General features: G+C 40.4%; 1 protein-coding gene across 2 annotated transcripts in view; it reads left to right on the top strand.

The window, feature by feature from the left end:
• The first annotated feature begins 419 nt into the window (after positions 1 to 419).
• Positions 420 to 23,369, top strand: part of furinb (furin (paired basic amino acid cleaving enzyme) b) — a 72,132-nt gene continuing 49,182 nt past the window's right edge. Inside the window, exons 1-2 of one of the 2 annotated variants that reach the window (XM_018664124.2) lie at positions 420 to 930; positions 8,374 to 8,653. In XM_018664124.2, the coding sequence (XP_018519640.1) occupies positions 8,477 to 8,653 (177 nt within the window). In that variant the 5' untranslated portion in view covers positions 420 to 930; positions 8,374 to 8,476. Of the gene's footprint in view, positions 1,267 to 8,373; positions 8,654 to 23,369 lie in introns of both variants that reach the window. The other variant, XM_018664123.2, reaches the window with a different exon arrangement.

The following is a 23,369-nucleotide window of genomic DNA, read 5'->3' as shown; positions in this document are numbered from 1 at the left end:
CTGTTTTGTGTATAGGCGTGTCCCGGAATTCCTTTGTAAACGATTAAATAATCATTGACAGCAGTTAAGAACAACGCAAAAAACACAATTTTAACCTAAAACTGTTCTTTTAATTACCATTAGGGAAAGCATGTATTGAGGTTTAGTCATTGAGGATAATTACCCTGCATTAACATGTACGTTTTACTATTATATATCATGAAGTTGTGCTTTAACATTACCCCTACAATTAATTTATTTCACCTGCTAAAGAAAACGAAGTATTATCGTTGAATTAAAAAAGTGAATAAACGTGATCCTAGGTGAGTTTATATCTGCTCCAAGCTAACGGTAACCCGCCCCACCCGACTCTTCGACGACTATGGTGATGCTAATCGAGCATACACGATCGCCCAGTCGGCTCTAAACGTGACGTATTTCCTGGTGAAAAGGGTTTGTGGCAGTTTGTTGTCATCTTTATCCAGTAGTGAACCGCTACATTGTGTTGGCATGTTTTCCTTTAGTCTGATCCTTTTCTTTAATTTTGCAAGTGTGAATTAATGCCAACATACTGTAGGCAGCAAACAGTGCGTGTGCAATAGCTGGAACACTTGGAAGAAACCGCTAAAGAAATAACTGGGTGCTACGGTTTAAGTTAAGTGGGAAAATATAACCATGGTCGTGATGGTGGTGACGGCAAGTTGGTGGTGGATGACAAACAAGACGGGATAGTTGAATTCAGTACTTTTGAAAGGAGGATGGGTGTGTGCGGAAACCGTTGTTATAATTCATCTCCTGGACCAAGCAGCGGACGTACAGCGTCAGGTTAGATGTAAAGTTGAAAGTCAAGCCGCAGGAGAAAGGGGAGTCTCCGCCCGGAGCAGGGAGAAGAAGAAGGGGATGAGGAGGCATCACGTCTCGGTCTTCGCTGGCATCTGACTAGAAGCGAAGGTACACCTGAGAGCTGATCGATTCCTCTTTAGTTGTTGTAGAGAGCCACGAGTTAGACGTGTTCAAAGGCAGGGAGGGGAGCTGGGGCAGTCAGAGTGGGTGGGAACAATGGGAGTATTTGCGGAAAGCATGAAGGCTATTTTAATATAAAGTCCCTGCCAGCGCTGCCGGCTGCTCTCACCAGTCTTCCCAGTCAAGTGAATTTTCTCCCAGTCTGGATGACAAGGATTCTCAGTCTGGTACAGTCGGACCTTTTTTTGTTTGAGGAGACATGACTTTGCTCCGATGATTGACCAGCATTGATCCGCAGCTCTTCCTCTCTGAAGTTTATTGTTGGTAAGATAAAGGCATGTTCGCTGTAACTGTTGTATTGGCAGCGTTGTTTTCTGCAGCATATCTCATTTGACTTGGTTAATTCAGATTTATGTCTTGCTTTCTTGCCTCCCCTCTGTCTCTCTTGCGCACACACACACTCTATAACATTTTCTGTTTCTCTTACTTATTCACCCTGAAGCCTTAATAGGCTAAACACCTCATCAAGTACTTTTATCTGGGTAAGGTGGGAATTGCTGTAATAAATTTCAGTTAGTTCTGCTTCTCAGCCAGGTCAGAAATTGCTTAGACCAAGCTACGCACTGCTCCTCTTCGCACTGGCATCAGATGTGTGTGAGCCTATTTTAAGAAAGGCAAAGAGTGCTCTTTGTGAACCAACAAGCTGAGAAACTCAACTTTAAAGTGATCAAACTCATCCTGCCTTGCACCCTAGTTGCTGTTGTTATTTTACACTTCTAGTGCGACTCCCACCGGGATCTCAACAAGGGATGAAGTCAAGGTCACCAGCGACTGAGACAAACAGCACAGCTCCAAGCTTCCTGCACAATCGGATTACACTACCTCACCACATCGAAGATTACCCTTTAAAACTAATCTTTTGTGCCTTCCTTTGTTTGGCCCAGATCCTGCTCAGGCCAGTTAGGAGATAAAGGCTATTGAAAGAGTTGGTTCTGTATTATGTTTAGACAACACCTTTCCAGCTCTGTTGATTCGTCACCAGCACTGGGTTTAACAGTACTGGTAATTCTTCAGCTGTGAGCTGTTAAGAGCACACATTTTATAACAAGCATAAAACAGGAATGCAGTGGAGGAGAAAGAAGCAGGAAGACAAACTTGTCAACAGTATAACTCATCTATAAACTAGGGCAGGGGAGTGTTGTGGATGAGGGGGAAGTTTGACACGGGGAACAATGCCAAGATTCAGATGGCTGTTAAAAATTGGGTTGGATCTCTCTGTGGGGCAATACTTACAGAATTGATTCTTTCTCCTGGACACACTGCTGCTGCCCGTGACAGCATTTTATCATGGCTTTTCCATCTCTGTAGCTCATAGTAGATAGTGGGAGCTAAGATGGATCAGGCTTTAGTGGTACTCACTCATTGCATCCTCACTCACTTCACAGTGTGTCTCAGATGATCGCAGTACAGCTTACTTCCAGCTGTGAACCGCTGTCCTGACTGAGCACAACAACATGCCTGTGCAACGCCTCTGGTTTTCCAATCACACTTTAACTTAGAGCAATTTTCCTCTCAGAGGATGCTTGGCTGTCAGCGGTACTTCACAAATGCTGCAGCTCTCTCCTGTGTCTTTCTAAGAGAGGGCAGCCCAGAGCACATGGTGGGTGTTGATTTGGCTGGTGGGCAGCCTGAAATAGAGCTGGAGTGCTGCATATGGTCTGTCACAGCTTCGCATGCTTGTCATTACCAATGGAAATCGCCTGTTCATCCCCTTCAAGAGCAGATCTGATATTCTGTCTAATTATGTTTATGACCTCTTACGGGAGTGATACTAATGTATGGGAAGATAACTAAATGCACATGTTCTTTGTCAGATACATTACATTTTCACTATTGGACACGTTCATGTAACCATAGGCTGCTGCTGCTGCTGTTGTTCACTAAGCAGTTGCTCTGGAGCAGCTGGGGGTCACATGTTTTCCAGGTCATACACATTTTCCAGGTGGGTAGGGAAATCAAATTGGCACATCTCTGGTCTCAAGCCCAGTTCTCCAAATCTAATTCTTGTCTAATATTACTGTACTTGACAAGAAGTAGATCTATAGCTGGGCTATTTTTATAAAATAAAATATCAGACAGTGTTTGAGTCAGGGCCTTGATATTGATAATGTAGTGACATTATCAATACCAGCAGTGGAAATGTGGACCTGGCAGAAAGAGCTGCTCATTAGTTTTTTTCACTCAGCTACAACTGACAGATACTAGATTTTTTTTGAAGCCAATTCCAATGTGAACATGTGAGACTGGTGAAAGATAGATGTGACAAAGATGTTTACTGAGGCCAGGTATTTTACAGTTGAACAATGATCTTATCAGTTATCTGAGATGGCAGAACCAGTCAATATCATTTAAGATATGATGATACACAACTGGAAACATACATACAACTGGTGTAAAATGAATGTTAATTAAGAAAAATAAGGGTCACAAATACTTGCAGTATTCTTTTGCTCACTGAGTAATATATACTATGTTGTGTCTGTGCCGCTGTGCCTGTAACTTTCAAATCAGTTTAGACCATTGTAGCAAATAGCCATAATACAGCCTGTGATATCATGAAAAGACAACATATTTATTATAAAATATATTGATACAGTCTTAATATCACCACATTTAGACCTTTGTTGCATGGTAATCAGTTCTCAGCTCATAGCAAAAATTGTTCTTCATCTCTCACCTGAACCAAGGTTATGAGAAACTTTGTTTGCTGACCAGCCATCGTTCTCTGACCATGTTGCTTTGCACTATATAACATAAGAAAAATCAGACCATATCTGACACAGTATGTCACTCAATTCTTGGTACAGGCCTTGGTTGTCTCTTACATTGACTACTGCCCCCTGGCGGGCCTCCTTTCATGCACAGTGAAACCCTTACAGATGGTCCAGAATGCAGTGGTGCGTCTGGTCTTCGATCGGCCGTAAAGGGCACATGTCACTCTGCTGTTAATTGACCACCAGTGGATATCCTTGACTGCCTGAATCAAATTCAAGTCACTAATGCTTGGCCACAGAGCAACTCCTGGGTCTGCACCCATCTACTTTAACTCAGTCATACAGGCTTGTGCTCCTTCTACGCCACTGCATTCCTCCAAGGAGCATCGTCTGGCATTGCTGCCCCTACACACAAGGCAATCACAGTCCAGACTGTTGCTGTTTGTGGTTCCCTAATGATGGAGTGAGCTCCTGAATGCTATCAGAGCAGAGGTATCTCTTAAAAACTTCAGGAATACACATGTCTTCTGAGAGCACCTCCTCTCCTAACACCTCTAACACTCTAATATGCCTAACTAGCACTTACTGTGCACTCCCTCTCCCTATATCCTAGTAATGTGCTTTATTAAACAAAGTCAGTACTTAGTACTTACTTCAAGGTCTAGTCCTGTACTGATGCTTTAGTGTTCCTCGCTTGTAAGTTGCTTTGGATAAAACTGTCTCCCAAAAGACCTAATGTAATGTAATAACAGATCTTAAAAGCTAGTGTTCCTCAAGGCTGCAAATCTGTAAAATATCCAACAGTGCAGAGACTGTTGCCCAAGGGCTTAATGATGATATCAGAACAATAATGAGTACATTGCTGATCCATCTCCCCCTCTTCTCAGTGTGGTTAAATAGTGAGGGGGCGGCAAAGGCTGGTGATCACTCTGTGGTTATTTTGTACAACACAGACTTGTGTTGGCCACTGAGCAGCTCCATTGGAGCGGATGAGGGTGAAGTGTGCTTCTCACGGGCACCTCAGCTGTCTCTGCTAAGAGAGTGGAGGGGATTGCTCATTATACATTTTGTAGACAGAACGTCTAAGCAAAGTGTTTTGATAGGGACAACCTGTTGCTGCTGCTGATGTTCTGCTCCATGATGGGTGAGAAAGTGTAAAAAAAAAAAAAAAAAAAAACACAAAGAATTTCTTGCCATCCATATCATAATGAGGTACTGAACTGCACTTTGAGATCTGTCAACAGCTTGAAACAGAAGGTGCTGAATTAATAATTCTAAGCTGCTGTATTATTATTATTATTATTTTAGCATACCACAGGTCATTTATCCACCCCTGCATTTCCACTGGCTTCCTCACTCAAGTGACTACTGAACTCAAAAGAGGTTATGCAACTGATTTTCTATTTTCATTGTAGTTTAGATCCTAAAGTCTTAAGTTCTCCTGTGTTTTGAAGGTTGAAGTTTTATCTCAGTTTTAGGCCTTTGATGTATATTGTAAGAGTAAGCAGCCTCTTGTTAACTCCTCTCCAGGCTGTGTTTTGAGAGAAGGTGTTTTGGGCGTTGTGTTATTATGTGCTCGTTATTTTCCGCAATGCTGTATGAGGGGGAGGGATACCCCCACCCCTCTCTCTCTCTCTCCATCTATTCCTCCCTCTCTCAGCCTTTCCAGTGACAGCAGACCCCCTGCTCCTGTTTTTGTGACTCCAGCATAGCATCTAATGAGCTCAGAAGAATTGCTCCACGGGAAGAGTGACAGCCCCTGGTCATGTTTCCACCATCTCTCCTGCTGCGCTCAAATCACACCCACTCCTAAGTGTATCTGTGAAAGCAGAGACATATTCAGTGAGCCTCTCCTCTTTGAATAGTTTGGATATGCCTAACTCCCCAAAAGCAGGGGATAATTGTTTGGGCGAATGAAGGGTAGGACATCCTCTGCGTTAGTAAAAAGTTCTGAAATGTTTCCCTGTTTTGGGAAATTGATTTTTGGAGGAACTAAATGTAAAACTAAGCTTACCTGCAAACCACTTGCCTCATTATACCTTACATTGGCCACTACAGGCATTCTTTCAATTAGAGTTAGTAGGTTTTATTTTCTGATTCCTCAAGAAAGGCCAAGTTACTTGACAGTAAGGACCCATGTTCACTGTAGAAAATCAATATTGATGCTCTCATTAAAATTGCAATCTCTTAAAAGAGGGGGGTTGTTTTGTAGATTTCTATTATATTCCAAACTTTAGCAATTGTTACAAAGAATTGAAGAAGTGTTTCCCTAAAGAATATAAAGGCTAAGATGTCCTTAGTCCCTCTGTAAGTCTATAGGCTAAGATTATCTGAAAATATACTGTCCTTGGATAGTACAATGTCATCATATCCCCACACTGTTCCCTAGTATGACTGGGCTGTGTGTACTGTCGTGTGCCCCTTTTTCACTGTTTTCAACTGTTACTAGGTGCCATCTATGTTACCACACTGCTTTAAGACACTTCCACTTACTGCCAAAATAATCACCACTTAATTGGAATGCATCGTGGAAGTGCACTGTTTTTTTCCATTCACCTTTAATGCCCATGAAGAGTCAAAACACACTCAGCCACAGTCAGTGGAACAGCCTGGTCTACAGCAGGTTTGCCTTACCTTGCAAAAGTCCAATTGTTTTTCAAAAATCTGTTAACAAGACTGAAAGTCTAAAGCCCCACAGCAGCCCCTGCAGTCTTCATTACACTCCCCAATTTGAAACTGTTTGACAGAATGAACACCACACTGATGATTTTGCTGCTCTCAGATCCTTAAGGGAGTGGGAGTAAAAATGTTAATTTGTCCCAAGGGTGGCCGTACAGGAAAGACCACATGGTCGTTAGAATCTTAAGTTTATCTCTATCCCCTAATACTGCTGAGCAAAGATCATGACAGTCTGCTCACTAAATCATGAGATGTGAGCACAATTGACAGTATGATGTAAGGTTGGAGCAAGAGAAAATATCACTGAGCGTTCAAATAAAGGGATCATCTTTTAAGGAGCATGAATGTTCCCAGGAATTTTCACTGCAGCTTGTCCATTGGGAAGGATATATTCAGGCCTAATTTTGGCCTGGTGGTGGTGGCAGCAGCAATGTAAAGAGCAGGTGGTCACCAAAACATTATGAGTCATTCTCTGGGGATTATTAATATCCAGTTTTTGATACTGAAATTGACAGTTTTACCTTTGTGGAAAGCATAACTTGAGCTGGCAGCTAGATTTTGATATGTCTTATGTAAGGGTAAACATTTTGATGGATGAAAATATGCTGGAGGTTCACCAAATCTCTATTGAATTGAACACCTATGGTGAGATTGGATGCGTTAGACACCATCATCCATCAGAGTTCGAGTCTTTGCCGGAGCACATTGACTGTAGCAGCTTGTGGTGGCCCAACACCTTACTGAAACACTGTTGTTTTTTTCTTTTGTCACCATCTGTATGGAAGTTATCAACAATGGCTCTGAAACCTAATGTTGTAAAGACAGATGGACTGACTGACAACAAAATAATGATAATAATAATACTGACTATAACATCCTGCCATGACAGTGAGAATAACAACCAGTCCAGTACTCAGCTGTTTTCCCCATTCCCATTGCCATCTGTACCTGCTAAGGGGGCATATGTTGGAAATTAAATTCCTTTGAATTTTTAAGCCTCCCAGAAAACCAGCAAAGAGTCATAAGTGAACTCAACAGACTGAAATTTGTTCAGTTCACAGCGGCTTATACTGAACACCTGCAGTAGTTCCTATTTCTTTTCACATCAGTTAGTGGGGCATCAGGGATTGACTCACTGAATGGCACCATGATCCCACGTTGGTGGGATCAGCAGTGGGACTGGACAGGCATTTAGACCTGCATCACCTCCCTCCTCCTCATCTTTCTTAGGATGAACTGATATACTTAGCGGATTCCCACACCTTGTCATCTTTCTTCTCCCTCAGTCGGTTAACTTACCACAGAGCTTTCCTTTTTATGTGCGACTTAGAGGCTCCTTTCCTACGACTCAAAGAGCTACAAATCAAAAGCCTGCAGAATGTCCCTGTCTGAAAATCTTTTTTGTTTGAAGATCTGCTCAAATAATGGCCCTTTTTATCATGCTTGTTATTTTACTATTCAATTAAAATATGTTGAGCAGTACTTTTTCATTTTAAGTAGTTGGTTGAATTAAAATTTTGGGATATTCTAAAATTAAGAGCAGTGTCTGAATATCCTCCTCCTCACATGCCTTGCCTTTCTAGTTGCCACAACTAGCTGTATACCAGTTTTCTTGGAGCTCATCCTGTATTGCAGCAACATGCCTACCGTATATCATTATCATACATTACCATTTCAGGTCTGAAATGAGGGAGGATTGAAAAATGATTCTGTTTTTGGCAGAGCCCTTGTGTGTTTTGACCTAATATTGATGCTTTGCACATTTATTAAGATGTGTTTTTTTTTTCCTCTGAGTTTGACAGTGGACAGTGTGCTAAGGATGATGCATGATTAAGGCTGTGGGTGTGCTGTCTATTTTTGCTTTAGTTATTGGTTTGTTTTCTGAATGGTATCAGCAGTAGGTAATTCGGGCCCAAGAGTGACCCAGTTAAGAAGGCCATGTTTGTGTTTATAGCTGCCTCTGTCCTCTCATCTCTAGGCCACTGTTCTACTTTGCTGCTGTAAGGTAGAGCAGCCCCGCTCTGCCTGGGAAGCAGTGACAGACGAACGGATAGACTGCCCTGTGAAGTGTCCTCCTTTTCATGGATGCCAGGGTGGCCCTGCTGCACCTATGGACAGTCCTTGTCCTTCTGAAAGCAGAACTGAAGTGGATTGATGCTGCAGAGGTCTACACCAACACTTGGGCGGTCCAGATCAATGGGGGGCCAGAGGAGGCTGACCGCATCGCCAGAGAACATGGTTTCATCAATCTCGGCAATGTAAGTTCAGTAAACCCCCTATATCACTTCACGTGGAACTGTATCCATATACAGCTCTGGCTTGTAGGTGAGCTACAGAATTGTTGTACATCAAAGGCGAGCAGAGAGCCTGACATGACACCTCCAGGCCATCCTGTTTCTGCAACAGATTGCAAAAGTGTGGCCTCCTCCATTTCTTAAAGCATAAGTGGGGCATGCATGACTTCCTAACACACTGGCAGACAGTTGTGTTTACAGAGCAGAGTTAGAAATAGACAGGAATAATAAGGCTGTTATTTTAGGGTCTAAAGGAAGGTTGTTATATTTAATTATGATGTAGGTAGTTAAATTTTTATTGCTAGCACTTTAACTTCAGTTTTTGGGACTGCCAGGTCATTTTGATTAATTGAGCTGTTGTGTCACACAGTTTGCAGATAGGGCAAAGAAAAACAATTGTTGGGCGAGCTGAAGTGGGGGGTGGGTAGTGACTTATTGTTCTTTCAGTGGGGTGTTAGGTCCCTTGAATATCAAAATGCTTTTCCATATTTGCGCTCAGCAGCTGACAGTGAGTAGCTATTTGGTCCCCTCTTCCCCCTGTTGCTCCACTTGAGACTTAACTTCATTTGCATGCGTCTTTGTGGAGCTGCCTGAGTGCTACACACGCCAGTGAACAGCCTTCTGGATTACTTCTTACGAATACGCGTAGGAGGTTCAGCATATTCCCACCCCACTTCTCCCCACCTCAAAATAAAGAGGATTTTCTGAGAGAGAGGTTTGCTAAATTAATTCAGGCTTATCGTTGCTTTCTTTATTTTGTCAAAGATAGAGCTTTGTCTGGAGTGCGGAGCCAGATGTTTTTAGTCTCCCTGTTATCACACTGAACAGTTGTCACATGGGTTTACGACAGTCTGATCAGATGTGTGTCATTATTAAATGCTCTTTATTGTCCACCCAGTTATATTAAATTGTATCCATGTGACTTAACATTGAGCTTGTCAAAGGGGCTTACATTCTGCTTGAATCTGGAGTTCATTTAGTATTGATCTGGATAGCTGCAGTTGTTCCTGCAGTCTAAAACTATTGTACTGCAGACTGAAAGAAAGCTTACATTAGGTATAATGGACCCTAACAGACTTTTACTCTTAATTGCTTCTGTGAATTCTAGATAGAGAATCAATCTCTAGACTGAGTGAATTGGGTAAAATGAAATGTTCAATATTCTGCTCACAGAACACACATACATAATCTAGACAATCACCCAGGGAAACAGCGCTTTGGAGCAAAAAAAAAGTATCTCTTCCTCCAAACGAGGCAATTCTTCTTTCTCTCATATTCCCCTTAAAACTTTTATTGCTTTCTTCTTCCTGTTTATCTCTCCTTCCCTCATTTCACCCAACCACAAAGACATTTTCAGCCTCTTCTCTGCCTATTAAACCACTAGATTAACAGGGAGATGTATAGCTTTATTTTCCTCTTCTGTTAATTAGTGATTACGTCAGAGCAGTAGAACTGGGAGTAGACGCAGGAAAGAGTCCTCCAAGACGGCTGTCTGTTACTGAATCTCTGATGCCATATGGCAGCTTGTCATTTTAGCACACGTGACATTAAGCTGCTAAGGTCCCAGAGCGTGAAAGAGATGTGAAGCCCTATTTCCCTAAAACACAACTCACTCACCTTACCCCCAACCAACCAACGGTTTCTTTCTGTGGTTCTCTGTTGCATGACACTGTAGCTCAAAAGATGTCTGTCTTCTTTCCAGTTTTTTTAATGCTGAAGCAATGCTATAGTGGAGCTTTTTTTGGTTGCAGTTTTGATGTGAGAGGCAGATATTCCAACAGTGGATATAGATGTCTGCAAACACAGAGAAGGTGAAGATGGATAATAAAAGCAGGGTAGGAAAGAGAGTCGAAAGAATTGAGATAATTGACACATTCCCATTGGAAAAATGAAAAAAGAAAAAGTAGAGAGACATGTGGTGATAGCAGGATGGCTGTGAGGACGTGTGGGAGACACTAGCGAAAAAAAGAAGAAAGGAAGATAGCTAATGGAGTATGGTATTATGGACAGAAAGGCATCAGTGTTGGATGACTAGAAGGCTGAAATTTAGTTTTATCCACTGTCTGAAATAAGATTTTGTGGGAGTACATCTTCAGTCATTGTTTCACAGAGGCACCCAAATAAGTTTTATTTTAGTCTGTAGTCCCTGAGTGGGTGCTGTAAGAGAGGGATGATCTACAGGCTATGTGCAGTGCCTGTGCTCTGACAGGGCAGTGTTGGGCTTTGTAAGGGTTTGGGTTAGAGGAGGCTTTGCAGGGCTAGAGGCTTAGAGGGGAAACAGCTTAGTCATTTTTCCATCATCCTTAGCGGGGCACTTGAAGAGAACAAGGATGCTGATGTATAATCAGAAGGTAATGGAATTTCTATCACTAATGTGATTACAGGATCATCACCTAACTAATTATTTGTTCACTGCAGTGCTCAGAGATGCCTTATTGTCTTGGTGCGTCTTTATGTATTTGCAGATTCACTCATTATGTTTCAGCTTAGTTTTCCTTGAGTGGGTGTGAGGAGAAGAAAGCATGTTTGTGTGTGTGTGTGTGTGTGTGTGTGTGTGTGTGCGTGCGTGTGTGTGCGCGCATGCGTGCGCACGTGTGCTCAATACCAGGGTTTTAAGTGTGAATGTCATCATGACTTCCTAGTGTGCATCGGCATTTTACAAGTTGACACAGAGAGTTGTTATATCTGTTTCCGTGTAATGTGTTCAATAGTGGTCTTCTTTTTTTTCCAATAATGCTTTTGTGTCTGTGTGGGAGTTCCAGACCAGGGTTTAGAGCTAAATGTCATGTTGTGTTCTTGGTGAACCGAGTCAGAATCATTGTTTTTATGAGGATGGGCAGGCTCTGTGGGCGTTGACAGACTGAATCACCCTGTTCTGTAGACGTCTAATGCCAGATCCTCTCCCTTTGCCAGTGCCTCTTTGTCTTTGTATCCCTCTCTCTCTCTCACTCTCTACATCTCTCCATCTGGGTCTCTCTATTTATAGGCAATTTACTCAAAACATGTGGCTATAGTGTAATCTGAAATAAACAATTTGCAGGTTTTGTTATCCAACTTCCCACCGTCTGCTCCAACAGTCATAGCACTCTTCAGAACCTGCAGGAAAAACACTCCACTGGCTCTTGTGTTGCAGAGGTAACAGGTCATTTCCAGGTATTGAGCAAATGTTTGATTGCAGTCACCTTGTGTCACCTGATTGTACTATAATATTCCTCTAAAATCCAATATTCCTGTTGCAATTTCGTGGTTTTTCAGACCACAGTTTTACAATTTCATACTACCTCAGCCCCAAATACACACAAACACATAACTGCTCCATGTTAGGTGAAATGTAATACGCTCCACGGCCTTTGTCCAGCACTTTGTGCATGATACCCTGCCAACTGTGTGATGCACCAGCCTACTGGCCAGTTCTCTCTCTCTCTCTCTCTCTCTCTCTCTCTCTCTCTCTCTCTCTCGATTCAGTTCAATTCAAATGAGCTGCATTGGCATGAAATGCAACAAAATAAATACATGAAATAATTTCACTCTCACCCAACCTCTCTGTCTTTCTCTCTGGTCTACCGCTCTGGTGGCTTTTTGAGACAGCCACAACACATCAGGACCAAGCCCATATATTATTGCTTAACAAATGACAGAGATGCTTTTAAAAATGTACAAGGGCAGTTTGCTATGTGAGTGAAAAGAGTTTGATTATTATATATTTTAATGTGATTTGTAGAGCAAGCTCTGTCAGGCTGATAGTATCAGACACTGTCTATTAACTTGTTTTCATTTGCCTTGAGTGTGATTGGAAGGCATGTGTGTCTTTGTGGGTGTGTTCATTTGTTTGGCTAGCTGATGTTTTTGTCCTCATTTTGAGGTAATAGTTTATTAAAAGGAACATCAAAAGTATCCCTCTCCTCTCTCTCCTCTCTGTCTCTGTCTGTCTGTTTCTCTGTCTCAGTCTGCCTGTTGTTTTCTCTCCAGTGCATACCTGTTCTGAGATGTTCATATCCCCACACTTCAACACTCTAGTTCTGCAGCATACAGTCAGGCAATGCCTGCACCTGCAGTATTTGCTGTCTACTATTTCCCTCAGGACTTTGAAGGGAAAATAAGGACTGCCTCTCTGAATAAAAGCTGTGAAGTTTTGCTGTTGGCACTAACGAATCTCAATAGAACACGTCTACAGAAGTGCTAATATATTATAATGGTACCAAGAGATTATTATAAGAAAGGGTAAGATTCTCTCTGAACATCCTCTCTCTCTCTTTTTTTCAATCACACTATTGTCCCAAGTCATTTTCAGAATGCCTTGTTTGTCTTTTCTCTTTATTTAAAAGGTAAACATTTTTGTCACTGCAATAATTATCCACTTTGGAGGAGTGAAAATTGTCTTCACTTTTTTTTAAATCATGCAGAACTGATCAGTTTCACATAGTCTTATTCTCACTATAAGTAAACGTTCATATTTGGGTATATAAATTTACTGGCTAAGAAGGGACTTCAAGCCAGTTAAAACAAACGGTTGGCATCCTTTAACTAATGTCATTGCTGTTACTAAAATGGACATGATGAAGACAAAAATGACAAAATCAACAAAACTGTGAAAAAATATTAAGGAGGGCTTGGACGAGGTACAACATGATTAGTGGAAATTCAGTAGGAGCTAAGGTCTGATGTCATCTGCAGTAGTAAACTGACATATATTATAGGAAAAAAGCAACCTAGCTTTACAGCACACATACCTATGAAACGTAACAGTTGACTTTAAGTGTCAATAAATGTTGTATTACTGTATTATAGAAGCCTTTGCTCTCTGTTTACAGGGAGTTGAAAAATGTATAACATTTAGTGTCACTCTCAGTGTGTTTACATTTTCAGCTTGTTGGGTTATACTGTCAGTGAGTTCATCATTATTAATTCAAAGTATTAATATTCATACAGATTGATTGACAAACATTGCCCTAATTTACTTCTGCTCTCGCAGCATCATTTCCTCCCCAACATCATTAAGCTGCATGAAATGAGTTTCCAAAGCTCCACAAATTTCAAGAGGGCTCATCACATCATAAACATCATCCTTTTTCTTTCTTTCTTCTCTTTTTATGCCATCTTTCTGTTTTCCCTCCCTGTTTTTTTCCAGTCCAGTGAACAGAAATCTTGCAGTAACTATACATCACACACATGTACCAACATCCATAAAGCTTTAAATTGCTATAGTTTAGAAGTACAGGTTTATAAAATTGTGTTGATTCAGTTTTAGAGAAACAGTGACTAAGAGGCTCACTATCCAATACAACAGCATCACTTGTGTCATTCGTGTTACCACACAAGAGACTTTGAATCAAATAATACTTGAAATGTTAGTGAATTTGAATGATCGTTTAAGTCAGAACTTGCATTTTGTAATTTCACTGTCTTAAAACAGCTCAGGTGTTGAACCCTTGTTGGTGAATCAATAGTGTAAAATGTATGAATGTTGATATCTGAAAAGACAGAACAGCTCTATTTTCTGTAATAGCTTGATTGTCTTTATACTCAGATGCTTGGTGCTCGAACTAAAGACTTTTCAAGGAATTTAAGTTGGTGGATTTGAAAGGGTCACCAAAGGTTTTAAATCTGCACCACATGGGGTCGTTTATATAAAACCATTAGTAATGGATGCGAATAAACCATTGTTTATTAAAATAAAATACATGTATCATCAAAGACACAAATCATTCATTAAAATATTAAAATATCTACTTTTCCCCCCTCGTCAGTAGATGTTTTACACTGTTTTTGGAGATCATAAAATAGCCCATAAATGTATTGTTTATGAGTAATGTGAGACTAATCAACATAAACCAGTCGTCATGGCTCTGTATCATACTTTATATCAGCTTGTATTGAGAGATATAATGTTCTTTAATCCACTTTTAACATGCAAATATTAACATGGAAATAATACCTTTCTGAAAGGGATTGGTTCCCAATTTATTGATATTATTTGTCTTTTAAATTTAAAACAAGCAACCAAGTATATCAGTAAATTGTTGCCATCACAATTCCTAATTAATTTCTTTAACCTCGTGTTCTTCCCTGCAGGTTGTTTCCTCTCCTCTCCTGTGTGCGTATTTGTGCACACGTTTGTTTTTTGTGATGGTTAGTTATCTCAGGGTTTAGCGCAACCTGCTGCTCCTGCTCTCTGCCTCACAGCCGTACTCTTAAGCCCTTGTGACTGTCTGCCCACTGGCACACCAATCTCCAGCCTGTTCTGGCATTAGGTTGCCATGGAGAAATTTGCCAGCATATTATTTCCAGCAGATTGACTCTAGTATTGAGAGAGGCGAGGGTCATTTTTTTCTTGGCAATACAATACAGTGCGTTGTTCTAGATCTTAGGGCCACTTGGCATTTAAATAAGCAGTCCACTTCCTGCTACTATTTGTGCTTCATTATGAAATTTAAATGAGACTCTTAACGAAGTGAATACTCCTTTTTATGTTTAATATGCAGTCATCAGGAATATCTAACATTTTGGACACAGCTCTAGTCTTTTTCCTTTGTTACTGGTATTTGAGGTATTTTATACCTGCATCATCCTCTTGCTACCATAGTATCCTTTAAAATCCAGTTTGCTTTGCAGTCCTCTTATTTCCCTTTGTGGCTCTTTGCCATTGTTGCCTCTTAATCTCTTTAATCTTCTCCTCTCTTAAAATTTCCAATATTTGCAGGTTGTTTGCAGGTCTGGTCTCCAGTCAGTCCTCTCCTTTTTTCTTTTCTTTGTGTTCTCTCTCCCCTCTTACAGTTGTCCTCTTCTCCCTTTCTTCATCCTCCAGCTTCCACTTTATTTCAGTGTTTACTGATCTGAGTGAAGTGCACCTCCTCGTCCCAGAGCTGTCTCTCATTTAAATGCACCACTTCATTACACAGAGCCTGCAGCCACAGACCTTTTAGCTGTTTCCAAAAATGTCTCCTAGAAATGGGTTGGTGCTGTGCCAGAGATCTGCAGAAATCATTACTCAAAAGGTACTCAAAACTATGTTTTATAACTAAAGAATTTTTGACCTATAAAATTCTAGTCTAGATATGTCTGCTGATAACAGTGCATCAGTAACAAGTTTGCAGTCAGGTTTTGCACTGGAAGAGAAAGAGCATTGTTGTTACAGTGAAAATGGTGGCTGGGTGACTCTTAAGACCAGACAGTCATATCAGACTGCTTTCTGTTCCTCTGAGATACGGAACCAGCCATGCGTGTGTATTGTCTGCCTTCATTCAAGTCTCTTTTACTCAGGAAGGCCCTTTTTAAGACTACTCACAGTCGTAATCTGCCCATTATTGACTTAGGAGAGCTCATAGTAAATTGGAGATGGAGCCTTCTTTTTGTAAGTCATTGAATTTTGATCACAGGGACAAAAGTAGCAACAACATAATTCAACCTCATCTTCAGCCACCACCAATTTTATTAGTTCATGTTGTTCTTCAGATACAATATTTCACTCCCATGGATGTTCTCTTGTTCTCTGTCACATATATGTTGAGTCTATATGCTGATGTCTAGATGAACAGCTTATCCGTTCATTCAAGGACGTATTTTTATTTACACATTTATGTCAGTGTCTACAATAACGTATCTGGACCTGATAGTAAAAACAACCGAACATTAGATAAGTAAGCCATGACAACTGATCAGCTCTCTCTGGTATCATGCTGTGCCATGAGTTCTTCCATTACCAACAGAGAGGTTTGAGGCCACAGATTCAGGTACAAAATTTAATGCTAGCTTATGAGCAGGTATCATAACAAAAAAAGAGCTGCAACTGAGTTAGCACAACTTCATCTTGACCATTTTGTTTTATCTGTCTGTGTTTTTTTTTTTTTTTTTTTTTTTTTTTTTTTTGGTTAGTTTGTTTGTTTGTTTGTTTGCCAGTATGTGAACAAACACTCTTTTTTCCCCAACTGGTACATGTAATTATATTCATATAGAATGAGAATATGATAGTATCCGTTAAGTACTATTATTTACATTACAATTGATCCAGATCTCTAAAGTGGCACCTCATGAGTCATGTGTAAGAATCCTGCATATCAGTCTAATAAATGTTGTAATGTTGAGACTGTGACAGAGTGGTGGCGATTTACGTGTGTGGTAATTCTGGAGGTTAGACGTGGTTAGTTTTACATGTTCATCCTCAGAACTCAATACGTTGTTGAATCAACTGAAAATAACTATTTTAAGTTTCAAAAAGGTAGCTGATGGTACAGAGCTATTTAATTACATAGCACATTTTATCATATTATTTCTACCTTGTTTGTCCTTTTTGGTTCTCTTCACTGAATGTTCCTGAAGGGTCCTTTGCAGTTGAGAAGAGCTGTATATATATAGTATGAGAGCTCACTATTAGAGGTTTAGATCATCAGATGCAATGTATGTGTGCAGATCTTGTGTTTGACATTATTCATACAAAACCTTGGCTGTTGCACATTTGTACTCCGAGTAAATGTAACTGTCAGGGCATTAGCCTGTACATGCAGCACTCAGATGTACATTATGGAATAATCACCGACAGCACAGACCAGTTTAAACGCAGGCTGCATGACATGCAGTCAGATATGTTTTGCTGCGATGGCACAGACTTGTGAAGCCGTCACAACAGACTGTCTGCAGACATTTAGAATATCGCTGTGAAACACTTGGAGAAGCGCTAACTCTGAAATGCTCAGTAGGTGTGTAATGATTCATTCATTGCACCGCTGCATCAATTATAAATGATGCCAATTCAATGCATCGATCTGCTAAAAGAAATAATCAAATTACTCTGGCTTCAGTGACAATCAATGCGAAACACTTTGAAGGGCAATAATCAAATTGAAATGAAACTACTCGCTCCATTGCCAGGATTGAGAAGTAGAAACTGGCACAATCACTGCTACTGCCATTACTGCCGCCACTGTTTCTGCCACAGCCAGTAATAGAAATGTTAAGACTACTAGTGCTAATGTCACTTTGACTACAGCTACTGCCGCCACTGTTACTCACAGCCAGAAGTAATATTATTGCTCGGAGTAAAAATTGTGCTCCACGTGTACAACACATTTTCTTAATGTGGGCAATGCTTAAATCCTTATTTTTCAGTATAAAAGCACCAGATTTGGTTATTCGTTAAAGAATCAAATTGTGCGTCCTAAAGTTGAAATCAATAATATAGAGAAAGAAAAATATTAATAATCTTTCTTGAAATGCAGAGATGAATAATGAAACTTCTGTCAAGTCAGCAATCCACACACCTGTTGTATTGAGCATTTTTAATATCTAAAAAAGGCTTCTCTTTCCATGCAGCTCTGCTGTAGAGCTTGGGAGCTCATACTTTATCTGGCCCACAGGTAAAAAGAAAAAAGGGGAAGCCATGCACAGACCTTGAGTCAGCCTTGGGCTCTCCACATGGGGAATAACCTTGCAGCATTCTGCATGCCAACAGCAGGACTTTTGAACCAATGCGGGAAAAGAGCTAGCTTAATACACTCACATGCTATGACGTGCTTCCAGTTTAACTTGTACCTATGCTGTGGCTGAGTCACTGCTCAGCCATGTTTTTTTTTTCTCCCACTGTTTACATAGTACGATCCGATGACACATCCCCTCCCCTCCTTTCCTTTTTTTCATGTGATCATTCTAATCCTTGCTTCGAGAGAATATTATTAGAAATGCAATATGTGTGGGTATCAAGAAGGATATAAATGAAAATAAGAATTAGAAATAAAAGAATATAGTCATAAGTGAGGGGGAAATTGTCACCCAGAGGTATGAATGAAAGATCAGATTAGCGCTCAGCCAGCATTATATTCTGCTTGGAGAACCCTGCAACAGTTTCTTGTATCCCATCTCCACTACGACATATAACAGCAACAAGCAATTCAATCTGAAGCCTACAAGTGTACAAACAATAAGTAATTTGACTGTGGCTGAGGACAGAAGTCGAGTTATTAGTTTTTTTCTGCTGTGTGCCCAGATTTTGTTGTCTGTCATGAAACGTCTCATATCTGAATAACTCACAGTGGTGTCTTTCATTTGATGTTTTAACATTTGATTTCTTTCATATCCTGTTTGGATGCCACTATAACGCCTTGGATTTCTCTCGTTATTTCTTTAATGTGCAACCAATCAATTTGGTTATTGTTTATTTGGTTATTAATTCTTAATTATTTGGTTATTAATATTTTAAGTCCCCCATGAAATGTAAATCAGAGCGCAGTACACAGTGTTAGTTTTGATAAAAGGCAGTTGCAGACAGCCATCAGCTGCAATGAAATATTGTAGTTAGATAAATGTATTATGCCCATGGTTTCGGAACTAGTGGCCTAGAACAATATACTGACAAAAGAATTTGCATACATATTGCCTTGGAAACCCATTCATGGTACAAGCATATGAAGCTCATTAGATGGCACAAGTTGTCAGCTCAACTACAGTGCATCAAAGTGCCAAACGAGTCATCTGTCTTTACAATTACATAAGAGGGGAAGTGGGTTAACACGTCATAGACCGCTTCAATTATTGATTTCCACTACGTGTGTTATTTCTGATTTTTAATGCCTATGATGTTCTGTAAGAGACTGGTGCATCAATTGAGAATCTGCCTGCCATCTTTTTTTTTTTTATTATTATTATTATCCTACTTCAGGGGGTCTTTAATGTGAGAAAAGCAAAAAAATCATTGAGAGTCACTGAACATTACTTTTCTCCGGGAGCATACAAATGACCTCCCTCCTGTGTTGTGCTGTGTTTTCAGGGATTGTGTGGGAATGAGGAATAATGTATTCATTTTTCATTAATAAGTAAAAGACAAAGTGAAACTTTTATCAACCAGCACCAAAAGCATCTACAAGGATTTATTGTCGTACGCAGCCGAGCCCCAGACTGTGGCCCGTCAGCTCTTTTATTTTTTCTCTTTTTCCCCCTTATAAGTTTGACAAGCTGATGTGGTGCTAGAAAAAAAAGAGTTGTTCAGAGCGATGTGTACTTTGTGCTGCTGTAAAAGTAAAAATATGACCTTTTGAGGAAAGCAGAATGGAGAAGTAAAAGGTCTGCGAGGCTGGAGATATCAGGCCCCCCTCTGAAGCGTGACACTTGGTCAATTGCAGGCTGATGCGATTCAGCGACAGACAAGACAGAGAGTGATGAAATAACAAAACAGCCGGGCCTCCCTGACTCAGGCACCAGTCGCTTCTTCCAGGAGTTTACAGAGAGTTGGAGGATTAGTTTTTCATCAATAACTGTTTACAGTGGAAAGCGGTTTCTCTGTCACATCATATATTATTTATACAGAAGTTCTCAGCATTAGTCACCATTTGTGCCTAGAACAGACAAAGGATGGTTCAATGGATGGACATATATCTATATTTTATTTATATAGACTTATATAACTTAAATACTGATTAAAGTTACTTTATAAAATATCGGGATTTCAAACCAATTTCTGAACGTTTGTGTAATTAGTGACTAATGATCCATGTGTCATTAGAGAGTTCTTATGTATGGGTGGATGGGTAGCGTGGGTGCTATCATGCATCTCCTCACATAGAGACAGGAGTTGTGTGTAGTAGTTATAATACAGCCCAATCATCCTCACCCTGAATAATGTAGAAAGAGTGCCTGCCATGTGGAAAGAATACTGTTCACAGCAGAGGATGAATGCAGAATACCTTCACAGCATTCGCTCCATTTTCACTCTCTCTTTAGAATCCTTTGTGGACAAAGACCGAGAGCGGTGCCGCATGAGCGGTTCTCTCTAAAATTTAAACGATGCAGGGGTTCTTCAAATTGTATTCTCTGAAATAAAAGTGACATGAAAGAATTGAACAGCTGACCCGGAACATACCGGGGGCTTTTCGTTCAAATAGTGCTCGCAACCTCCTGGCTCTTAGCTCTTGATAAAGAGTTTGTCTCACATATACAGTAATTTAAGCTGGGACTGTAGGAAAAAAAACGGCCTCCACAGAGCTAGTTTATCAAATGCAGAACCTTCTGTCTGTATTCACGAGAAGCTCTTAACCAATGATGCTCATCCCCTGTGACTCAAACCTACTTTCTCCTCAGCACACGAAGGCAACTAAAACACGCCTTTATCTCAGACTGCACCCTTAACTGTGATACAAGACAGACAATTTCCACACATTTTGATGAATGCTTTTAACCAAGAGACTGGACAAGCAAGTTTATTAATATATACTACTGGATCATGCTGAGGAGTAATGCGCCCACTACTTAAATGCCTCCTCATTAAGAGGTAGGAAAGAATAGTGAGCACTAGAAATTTCTAGTCTACATTATATCATAATGGCAAAAATGACTGCATTATTTATGTCTGCTTTTTGTGTACACTAGTAGCTATTGTAACCCCCACCCCACCCTATCATGCATCTGCCCTCCATCTGTGCTGCATTATTCCTGCAATGGAGGAAGCAGTTCTATCTCAGATGTTTTATAATAGACCTGATGGGGCATGTTGTGATATAAAGCTCTTCAATTTTCCAAACAGCACCTTTTAGCAATGGAGTATCAATTATGTAGACAATTGTACGTACACAAGGTAATGGCAGAATCCATATTTAGACTTGGACAGTGCAGGAAGGCAGTCACTGTCATCATAGCAGGTATGACACGATGCGGCCACCCCTCTGAAGCAAAGTAGCAAGTGAATTTTTGTTTAGAGATGATCATACGCAGTTGAAAAGATTCCTTTTAAGCTCATACGGGCTTTCAAGAAGACTAAAACTTGTCTCCTCAGGGTTTCATCATAAACCTAATGGCACTCTGCTACCAGCTTCATTGTTGTTGTTTGGGGTTGTTGGAGGATTGTGAGAAAAAATTTAAAATTTAAGTGCAGCACACCAGGCTGTCTCGTTCCAGCCTTCAGAAAATGTCTCTGTCTCTGTTATGGGTGTATGAGAGAAAATTGAAAAACAAAATGAGGTTAAGAAAATATAATGGTTCCCGGGATGTTAATCTCCTGTACTGTTTTGCAGACGGCCATCCCAGTATGCTCCCCATCCTTAGCATAATAGAAAAAAAAATCCTAAAGGTGCTAGTCATATGATGTAGCTTAGCAGAATGCTTCAGCCATTTATCATTGTTATGAAGGCTATCATGGGACCTTACACAAGAGTCCTTTATAATAAGTGCTGTTCTCTCATATTTTCAGCACTGCCACACAAATGCATACACCCCACACAGCAAATATGAGTGGTAGTTTAGTCCTTGTGTTTCCACTGCATTAGATTTATATACCCTGGTGTTATTGGATCAAACTCTTAAATCATAAAGAAGAACATAGTGGCTCGACTACATTTCACCTTCTCACAAACAATTATTTTCTACATCATATCCCAATTATTCCTGGACCATGTTTGTGTTTCTTTATGAATGAAAGACATTTAATCTGTAAATCTTTGCTTCTACTGATCACATAGTGTTGTGTTGAGATGAAACAGAAGTAAATGCCGTGCCCTTTGCAGCGTACGGATGTCTTGCTTTGAATAGCGCTATAACAAAGCATGTTTGGCTTGCCTGAATACCATGTGAGAGAGCATTTTTTTTAAAAGCTTAATTTATGCTTGGCCGCATAATACTTGGACCATTGTCTCAACAGCACTGTCACGCTCTATGTTTATACCTTCCCAACAGTACGTGGAAACACAACAAGCGAAAAGTATTAAATGGTGGGATCAAACAATTAACGTCTTCCACCCTGTCAGTTCTGGTGTGGGTGGAAGGCGTATGTATATTTTTTGCCAGTGGCAAGTATACACAGTGACAGTTACTCGCTGTGGAGCTGTTTTTAGTTAAAAATGTGAAATTTATGTCACAGCAGAAGAATTAAATTCTGCCATGACATATCATAGCAAATCATTGTCTGTGTGCACGTGTTTATACAAATGATAAGAGTCTGTATTTGTCTAGCCTTTTGTTTTGGATGCATTTGTGTGGTGACTCACAGTAGTCCAGCACTTTAATCTGCTCTGCCATCCCATCAGATTTGGGCATAAAGCCAGTTCCCATACCGAGGTTATTTCAGGCTCTCGTGAAGCTATGCAAAGCTCAAGTTCCCTTTCTCAGTGCACAAAGACCCCAATTCTCAAACTCTGAAGACACAGTGTTTTGATGTCCTCAACTGTCTGTGCTTTTGAGGTTCAAGGAGGAGGCATAATCTTCATGAATTTGAACGAAGACTGGTTCAAAGAGGCACACACCACTGGTGTAGTCAGCTTGCTCTCCTGGTTCCATGGCCACAGCACATTGTGAAAGGGAAGGAACAGAAGAGTCTTGAGAGTCTCCTTCTCGATCCATGAGGCCACTGTGAGGGGTTTATTTTTTTCCTTTAAGCGCACTTCTTGCTGTGCAAAAGCAATGTAGCAACAGTACACTGTGTATTTTAGTATAGATCATGTGGAACTCACTGCTGTGATTGCTGAGCTGAGATGATCCTTTGTCTTGTCTTTTGATCACATCTTGTTTTGATCACATCTAGCTGTTTGTTGTACTTTAAAGCACCACTTTGTTGTGTTTTAATACAGTGAAATAAATTCGTGCTTCAGGCAAAATTCACTTGTGTCTGTCCAAAGCCTCAAATTTTTACTCGTGAGTTAGATGTTATAATAAACAAAGGCTTAAATTAAAATGGAAGTAGAACACATTTAAACACTGCATCACATTG

The sequence above is a fragment of the Lates calcarifer genome, linkage group LG10 (genome assembly GCF_001640805.2).
Source record: "Lates calcarifer isolate ASB-BC8 linkage group LG10, TLL_Latcal_v3, whole genome shotgun sequence".
Lineage (NCBI taxonomy): Eukaryota > Metazoa > Chordata > Actinopteri > Centropomidae > Lates > Lates calcarifer.
The sequence above is the reverse complement of the archived record's forward strand: the minus strand, read 5'-3'. Positions and strand labels throughout refer to the sequence as shown.